The sequence below is a fragment of the Phyllobates terribilis genome, unplaced genomic scaffold (genome assembly GCF_046119375.1).
Source record: "Phyllobates terribilis strain yellow unplaced genomic scaffold, ASM4611937v1 Scaffold_7__3_contigs__length_470593459, whole genome shotgun sequence".
NCBI classification, from domain to species: Eukaryota; Metazoa; Chordata; class Amphibia; order Anura; family Dendrobatidae; genus Phyllobates; species Phyllobates terribilis.
In genome coordinates this window covers 78972554-78982275 of record NW_027362767.1, presented here as the reverse complement: position 1 = coordinate 78982275, position 9722 = coordinate 78972554, and the positions used below count along the sequence as shown (strand labels likewise).

The 9722-nt window shown below is 43.7% G+C and overlaps 1 protein-coding gene across 3 annotated transcripts in view; it reads left to right on the top strand.

Annotated features, from left to right (window-relative positions):
* The first annotated feature begins 407 nt into the window (after positions 1–407).
* Positions 408–9722, top strand: part of LOC141153742 (cytosolic phospholipase A2 delta-like) — a 98227-nt gene continuing 88912 nt past the window's right edge. For all 3 annotated transcript variants that reach the window (XR_012247347.1, XR_012247346.1, XM_073638838.1), the window contains exon 1: positions 408–689. Coding sequence is in view for 1 of the 3 variants with exons in the window: in XM_073638838.1 (XP_073494939.1) it covers positions 657–689 (33 nt within the window). In the remaining 2 variants the exon portion in view is untranslated. The remainder of the gene's footprint in view (positions 690–9722) is intronic.

The window sequence follows — 9722 nt, the reverse complement described above, 5'->3', positions numbered from 1 at the left end:
ATGTAAGATAAAAGCTCTCATTGCAGCATAGTGACAGCAGATAGGAAAAGCAAGTCAATTGCAGACTTACGTATTTTAATGCTAACTAATAAAAGCAATTTAATAACTTGAGAACACTGCCGTAAGCCTCCAGTGTAGAATGTAATGTGATTCTTAGGTGCTACCTCCGTTACTGAAAGCAAAAACCGAAGAGACAGTGAGAACTGTGGACAGTCCATTCTGTAATTTAGAAATGAAATTGGCAATGCAAGTGGTTTAGAAAAAATAGATAATTGTACATATTCCAGCAGTATAATATATATATTTTTATCTGGATAGTTGGAAATACATTTTAATACTATGTAAATCTTTGACTTCATCACATCTTTGCCTGGGCTCAAAGCCACTTCTACTCCCACACAATGAATCCACCCTCACGTACGGTATAGATACATAATATAAACTCCAGTGTTCCTTCCTTGTGCCATCTCACAGGTTTGGAATGACATGGGGTGTCATCGCTGACACCAGGAAGATGGGACTAAATAAAACAATTATGATGGGAGGGATCACTGCATTGTGTGACTGTGTAAAATGACATTCAGCAAAGAGACATGAGGACAGTCGGAGACACTTACTGAGATTCCTGACGTGTATGGGACCTTAACTAGTTTAGGATGAATACAATATCTCCTTCAACTTTCTACAAGGTAAGCTACGTTTACTTTTGTTCGTATCATCTGTGACATTTTGAAACATATGAGTTGAATTCTATGGGAGTAATTAAAGGGAAATTCAGCTTTACTATATCTTCTAATATGTCATAGAAACATGTTGGGAGATATTATCTGTGTGAGGTCTCTTCTATGTGCCCATATTCTTAAGGAAAGGAACTTCTAGCAGATTTAACAAACAATTTCTTTCCCTTTGAATCCCAGAATTTGCATCTTTTCTTAAAATGTTTTCTATGTTTGCTGTTTCCTGGCCCCTAAACTACAAAGTTTAATATTTGAAAGAGGTATAAAATATTACCATTGCCCTGTACATCTAATATTTTGTAACAAAGTTTAAAAAAAAATAAATATATGAATCTTCACTCCAAGGGATTTGGATGTACGTAATGAAACATAAAGAGTAACCAGCCTTTTCGTTTTTTATTTTATTAATTAATAGTACACATGAAAATAAGAAACTTTGTAATGTATCTTATCCAATAATTTTTTTTTCTTTCTTTGCCATGACTGATCAATCATTCTCAAAATTCTCAATCCTGGGGTAAAATTTGTATTCAGTGAAGACAGAATGTTACATTACTGAGATAGGAGATGGTAGTTGGGTTCTACAAGATTCTATGTAAGAGGAAACCTCTCGCACCTGCCTGCTCCCACCTCCCCTCCCCATAGAACTTTATGAGCACCAACTGTCATCGCTTATCTCAGTAATAAGAAAATTTGTATTCGCCGGACACAGATTTTAACAATGAATTGAGAATTTGGAGAATGATTGACCAGTCTAGCTGAGAAAGAAGTAAAGTGACCAGATGATTGCCATGGTGGCTTTATTTTAAGACTATACATGATGATTAATGTGCTTTGTCAGTTTTAATGCTGGGATAAATGTTTAATTGGATACTAAGAGGAGTTGGTGGATCCTGCCAGCATTTTCTGGTAGTCACTTTTTTTGTGTTTTAATGTGTTACTATTATAGGAGCAAGCCACTATATTAATGCCAGCCTTACAAAAGCCCCAGAGTGGAGCTGTAAATGCAGTTATTGTGAACTTGATAGGACAGGGAGTGACAAGAGCTCAGCTATGACGCTGTGAACCACACATGGAAAGTACACACATGGACAAAATTGTTGGTACCCTTCTGGTAAAGTAAGAAAAACCCACAATGGTCACTGAGATAACTTGAATCTGACTAAAGTAATTTTCAATTTAAATTTATTGAATATCATCTGATGAGTATCATTCATTGCTTTGGAATTTTGGTTCACAAGAAAAAAAAACTATATGAAACTGACCTGGACAAAATTAATGGTACCCCTAGGAATGACTGAAAATAAGTTGACCATAGGGTCATGCTAAATTAAGGTGTATCCTATAATTAGCATTGCAGGTGTCTACAAAGTTGTGATCAGTCAGTCTGCCTATTTGAAGAGTGAAAAGTAGTCACTGTGCTGTTTGGTATCATGTATACCACAATGGACCTGTACCAAAATAAGACAAGGAGAATTGTCTCAGAAGAAGAGAAAGAATGTTATAGACAAACATATTATAGGTAAAGGCTATAAGACCATCTCCAAAAAGTTTGATGTTCCTGTTAATTCTGTTGTACATATTGTACAGAAGTTTAAGATCTATGGTAACCGATGTCCCTGGACGTGGCTGCAAGATGAAAATTGATGTCATATTGAAGAGTTGGATAATATGATTAGTAACCAAAGAGCCTGGAACATCTTCTAAAGAAATTAGAGGTGAACTTCAAGGTCAAGGTACATCAATGTCAGATTGCACCATCCGTCGCTTTCTTGACCAAAATAGACTTCATGGAAGTCTATGGAGGAGACCACTGTTGAAAGCAAATCATAAAAAAGGGAGAATGGAATTTGCCAAACTGCATATTGATGTCACACGCGTGGATCGTGGACCCACTGTGCCATGGACCGGGGTTGTCTAGGAGGAACATAACTAAGCAGCTACTTGGCTTTCGCTAGAGATCCAGATGGTGGGGTTAGACTTGAGCTGCTGATAGCCTCCAGGTACCACTCCTAGGCAGTCTCCGGTACTGCAGCTGCTGACCCCAGGGTTCAGGGTGGCAGACACGGAATGAGCTCGGAGTCTCTGGCAGGATAGGATTCAGACACTGTTCAGACAACACGGGATCTGAGTCACCGGGCAGAACGGCCACAGACTCAGAGTCACAGGCAGGACTGGATTCGGATACTGGAATAGGCTCACACCGTACGGATTCTGGAATGCTAACCAGGACAGACACTGGTGCTGGTTCTAGTACCGCCGGAACATTTACAGGTTCAGGTACAGCGGGAGTGGCTTCAGGTTCAGGTATCACTGATGCGGCTTCGGGGTTCAGGTACTGCAGGAGCGGTGTCAGGCTCAGGTGCCGCCGAAGCGGCGTCAGGGTTCAGGTAGTTCAGGAGTAGTGTCAGGCTCAGGAACCGCCTGAGCGGTGTCAGGCTCAGGTACCGCAGGTGCAGTGTCAGGGTTCAAGTTCCACCGGAGCAGTGTCAGGATTCAGGTACTACAGGTGGGGCTTCAGGGTTCAGGTAGTGCCGGTGCAGTGTCAGGATTCAGGTACCGCAGGTGCAGCTTCAGGGTTGAGGACTACATAACATGGCATAAAGGAAAAGGTTCAGACTCTTACAACACAGGACACAGGGACCAGGCAACTCACTAGTTGCACAACACTACTAAATGGAGAACGTTGCTCAGGCACTTCCCTACTGGGTAGCGTGCCTTATATACTTGATGCTTCCCAGCTATTGGCTGGGGGCATTTCAAAAGTGAGTGCGTTGCCCCTTTAACCTCTTTCTGATGTGAGCCACAATAATACGTCCCTGTGCCCTGGGCCTTAATAACCAGGAGCGTATTATTACATCTCATATTTCATGCGGCACCACGACCGCAGTCGCAGTGATCGCATTAAGATTCCGGCGCCATCTTCCCTCAGGGAAGATGGCGTCGTCTTCCCGCGGGGTGAAGACACCCCCCCTGCCAATCGCAGCATTTCTCAGTGCTTCAGGCAATCACATGTCCAGCCTAGGATCGGTGCATTAAGAGTACCGATCATAGGCTGGTGCCTGGCAATGCTAGGCCTCGCCTGAGGCCGATGACATCGATCGCACCAATCACAGCGCACAGTCGCGCTGTGATATGGCGGTGACCACCCTGCACTTCCTCATAGTAGCTGAGGATTTTTCCAGGGCGGTCACGCTGTCAGATTGTGTGCCGTGCTGGGCCTTGTAGTGCCACAGAAGCCTGTGACACCACAATCGCTGCTCTTGCTGCTAAAGATCCCTGCCTGATCTCTCCTCATCCACCTCAATCCCCCTCTCTCAGTACTTGATTGCTGATCAGTACTTGATCGCTCTATTTTTGCCAGGTTTTTTTTTCGTGCGTCCTGCAGCAGCCGAGCGCTGATCAGTGACGCAAATCACTAATTAACGTCCGTGTTCACTGTCTTCCAGGTCTTTTTTTTGTCACTATCCATTTTCTCCCCCACCCCTTTGCGCAACCTCCGTGTGCACATCCAGCAGCCGCCGAGCATTGATCAGTGATGCAAAACATTGAGCTGCACTCGTGCTCGCTGTTTTACACTTTTTTTTCCACTTACTATTTTTTCTCAACCCCTTTGCACCATCTCCGGGCACACATCCAGCAGCCGCCGAGCATTGATCAGTGACGCAGATCACTGATCCGCACTCTTGTTCGCTGTTTAACACTTCCTCCCCCCTTTGCACCACCTCCGTGCGCACATCCAGCAGCCGCCAAGCGATCATCAGTGACGCAGATCACTGATCCGCACTCGGGCTCGCTGTTTTACACTTTTTTTTTTCACTGACTTTCTTTTCTCCCCCCCTTTGCATCACCTCCGGTTGTTGCTTTTTTTCTTTTATCTTTTTCTTAAAAAAAAAAAAAAAAAGTTTACACCGAGCACTCTCATACACACACAACTGAATAAAGTACTGACACAAACACCACATACATAGAAAAAATGTCGTCCTGCTCGTCCCAAACCCGCTATTCAGTGGAGAAGGCATACGCTTTCTTTGCCTACGACATTGACAGTGAGGGAGAGGATCCCACATTTCTTTATTTTTCCCACTCTGACTCCTCGTCCTCTTCCTCCTCTTCCTCCTCCTCTTCCTCCTGAGGTGATGCTGAAACGCCACAAAGATGCCCCAGGACAGAAGGTGAACCAGCGCCCTCCATTACTGACCCCGTATGGACCTCACCTCCTGAAAATTATGAGCCACTGATTCCTGATTTTGTGGTACAATCAGGAATCAGGTTTGACACCACCAGCCTCACAGAAATATACTTTTTCAGTCTTTTTCTCTGAGGATTTTGTAAACCTATTGGTGGGCCAAATTAATTTGTACGCTCAGCAATTTTTGGCACAAAACCCCTCATCATTTTCTAGCTGGACTCCTGTAGATGCAGTAGAAATGATGACGTTTTGGGGCATGGTCCTTCACATGGGGATACTGAAGAAGCCTGAAGTTTGGCAATATTGGAGTGTTGACGTTTTTGTATAACACTCCAGTGTCCCGAATGGTAATGACCCAGACAAGTTTTGAGGCCATCCAGAAATTCTTGCATTATAGTGATAATGCACGGTGTCCTCCACAAGATGACCCCAACTTTGATAGTCTTTTCAAAGTTCGGCCGGTCATCGAGCACTTCAACAACAAGTTTGCTAAAGTGTACGTGCCCCAAAGGGACATCTGTGTGGATGAGTCCCTAATCAATTTTAAGGGGAGGCTTTTATTCCAGCAGTACCTGCCCAGTTAGAGGGTATGGAATTAAGCTACACAAACTATGTGAGAATACCTCAAGGTACACCCACAAGTTTAGGGTTTATGAAGGGAAGGACTCCCGGATTGAACCTCCTAAATGCCCCTGTCCTGGGAGTGAGTGGGAAAATTGTGTGGGATTTGGTGCACCCACTGCTGGATCAAGGTTATCACCTCTACGTGGATAACTTTTATACCAGCATCCCTCTGTGTGCAAGGGATGCTGGTATAAGTCCCTCTGTGCGCGAGGTACCGCAGCCTACAGTACTGTCTGCAAAAATCAGAGAGGCCTCCCAAAGATGCTAATTGGGCAGATGCTGAAAAGGGGTGACAGCAGAGCCCAATGTACCGACCACCTGCTGGTGGTCAAGTACAAGGACAAGACGGATGTCCTATTTTTAACCACCATACATGGTGATGGCAACACCCCCAGCACTGTACGAGGTTCCTCTACACAGGTCACCAAACCAGACTGTGTACTGGGGTACGATAAGTACATGGGGGAAGTTGATCTCTCTGATCAAGTCCTCCAGCCGTACAGTGCCTTGAGAAAGGCCAAGGTGTGGTACAAGAAGTTGGCCGTGCACATCGTACAGATTGCAATGCACAACGCTTTCCTGCTATCATGATGTGTAGGCCAGACCGCTATGTTGTACCTTCAGTCCCAGGAGGTAGTGATCAAGGCCCTGATATTTGGCAGTTGTGAAAGAGCGGGCCCCAGTACTTCCGGAACTGGAGGTGCTCGTATTGTACCAGGCCAACATTTCCCGGGGGAGGTCCCTCAAAGTGGAAAAAAAGGTAAGTCACAAAAGAGGTGCTGAGTGTGTTACAGAAGGGGAATACGCAAGGACACCATTTATCAATGTGACACCTGCCCCAACAAACCTGGCCTGTGTATGAAAGAATGCTTCAGACTGTACCACCGATCCATGGACTACTAAATTAATTTCTGACTAACACAACTGACGTATGCTAACCTGACGAACACGACACAAATGACGTATAACAACCTGACGAACACTACACAACTGACGTATGACAACCTGACGAATGCTACACAACTCACGTATGCCACTTTTGTGAAGCACCTGGGGGTTCAAGGTGCTCACCACACATCTAGATAAATTCATTGGGGGGGGTCTAGTTTCCAAAAAAGGGCATTTGTTGCGCATTTCCACTGTTTAGGCACATCAGGGGCTCTGCAAACGCGACATCACGCCCGCAGACCATTCCATCAAAGTTTGCATTCCAAAGCGTCACTCCTTCCCTTCCGAGCCCTGACGTGCGCCCAAACAGTAATTTTTTCCCCACATATGGGGTATCAGTGTACTCAGGAGAAATTGCACAACAACAATTGGAGTCCAATTTCTCCTGTTACCCTTGTGAAAATAAAAAAATTGTGGCTAAAAGATAATTTTTGTGGAAAAAAAGTGATTTTTTTATTTTCACAGCTCTACGTTATAAACTTTTGTGAAACACGTGGGGGTTCAAAGTGCTCGCCACACATCTATTTAAGTTCTTTAAGGGGTCTAGTTTCCAAAATGGGGTCACTTGTGGGGGTTTCCACTGTTTAGGCACATCAGGGACTCTCCAAACGCAACATGACGTCAGCTCTCAATTCCAGCGAATTTTGCGTTGAAAAAGTCAAACGGTGCTCCTTCTCTTCCGAGCCCTGCCGTGCGCTCAAATAATGGTTTTCCCCCACATATGGGGTATCAGCATACTCAGGAGAAATTGCACAACTTTTGGTGTCCAATTTCTTCTTTTACCTTCGTGAAAATAACAAAAATCGGGTCTAAAGTAAAATTTTAGTGAAAAAAGTTAAATGTTAACTTTTTCCTTTCACATTCCATTCATTACTGTGAAGCACGTGAAGGGTTAATAAACTTCTTGAATGTGGTTTTGAGTACCTTGAGGGATGCAGTTTTTAGAATGGTTTCACTTTTGGGTATTTTCTGTCATAAAGACCCCTCAAAGTGACTTCAAATGTGATGTGGTCCCTAAAAAAAAATGGTTTTGTAAATTTTGTTGGAAAAATGAGAAATCACTGGTCAACTTTTAACGTTTATAACTTCCTAACAAAAAACAAATTTTGGTTCCTAAATTGTGCTGATGTAAAGTAGACACGTGGGAAATGTTATTTTTTAACTATTTTGTGTGACATCTCTCTCTGATTTAAGGGCATGAAAATTCAAAGTTTGAAAATTGCGAAATTTTCAAAATGTTCACCAAATTTCCATTTTTTTCACAAATAAACGCAAGTGATATCGAATAAATTTTACCACAATCATGAAGTACAATATGTCATGAAAAAAACAATCTCAGAATCCGTGGGATCCGTTGAAGTGTTCCAGTGTTATTACCTCATAAAGTGACACTGGCCAGAATTGTAAAAATTAGCCTGGTCAGGAAGGTGAAAACAGCCTTCAGAGGTAAAGGGGTTAAGAGTCAGGGAGCGCGCGGCCCCTTTAAGAATCTGGAAGCGTGTGCACGCGCACTAGGCGTGCCGGGAGACCTGTGCGGTGTGTGTAGGCCCAGCGAAACCACGGCAGGGATCATGGACACTGTCGCGCGGCCAGAGCTGTGACTATGTCAGCGTCCCTGCTGGGAAGAGGAAGAGGGATCATACAGGGATGCCAGCATTAGCATCACAATTGAATTAAAATGTATGGAATTGTCTATGTTCATGTAGAAGAGCTTAACTTACCTGCACAGAACTGAACTCTGACCTCAAGCCCATCTAACACCTTGGAGAAGAATTGGAACATGACAGATAATCAGGTTTTAAAGGGTGGTCCAATATTAGAAAAACATGCTTGCATTCACTATGAGCCAGAAAGGAAAGTTGCTAAAAAGCATCATCTCTCACTCTCTGGTCATATACATTTGATATTTATCTGTAGACTATAGACAGAATATCCAGGTTATTTTAGTAAGTGCTGCTGTTAATGTTATGTGTATGTCCACCATAGATATCAGATTCTTAGCAGACCTAACTAAAGCCCCCCATACACAATAGATAGCTGTCCAATCACTCAGCTGATGGCCATCAATCAAGACTCCAACATACACAGGACCACTCAGCTCTGCCAAGTGCTACTGTGTTCTCTAAGAGAGACCCACTGTTAACTTCTCTGGTGGTGGCTTATCTCACCAAGTAAAAAAGCTATAGTATAATATCTCCACAGTGCCCCAACACAGTACAATGTCCCCACAGCATAGCATGGTGTCCCTACAGTCCCCTGTCAGTGATGTCCTCACAATTGCTCTACACACATTATAAGGTCCCCAAACTGACCCCCTATAAACACTATGATACTCCTACACAGATTGTGAGGCCCCACAATAATCCTTAACACAGTATGATCCCCTTGCAATGTCCCCCCCACACGCTATGATGCCACTAGTCACCCCTTCCCTCACAATATGATGTCCTCTCAGCTCTCCACACAGTCTGATGTTCCAAGTCACTCCTTCACACAGTATGATGGCTCCTACGTAGTATGATTCCTCCACAATAGTCCCCCAAACAGTATGATGACCCCACAAATAAAAAAAAAAAACAAAAAACAAAACTCACCTAGCTCCATGCCCCCAATGCGCTTCTCTGGTCAGTGCAACATGTGGACTGAGGATCCGCACAGAAGGTACGATCTAGTGATGTAATCGCGCCTTCTGTGTTGAGGCTCAGTTGCACAAGCTGAGTGGTGGTGCGGGGAGCCGAAGTCTCACTGTTTCACCATTGTATTCGACTGTATCTACATTCACATCTGGCCCTCCCAACTCACAGGCTCCATATCGGCCAAGAGGTCTGCAACGATTAGTGGTATGCCACTGGCTCAATGCTACAATGTGCAAAGCCAATAATTACCTCCATGTTGTCAATGATGCTAATAGCCTGGAATACAGTTTGCTGCAGGACCAGTGTATAAACCTTTAGCTGGTTCCCTTTCGTTAACATTTCTGTAAGTGTTATGCAGATGTGTATTTTTATTACGACTACCATCAACAGTTTGGACATATATTATGAACATGCCCATCAATTACCTCTTTATTCAGTATCATCTGCAGTGTAGACATGTGACATAATACGTACATTCTTCCCGTCTCATGTCATAGGCTAATAAAGGAACGTGAGGACCTGATATAATGCTGTTTTCTGACTATAATTATATTCCTTCATCACTAATCTTTTACAAGACCAGAC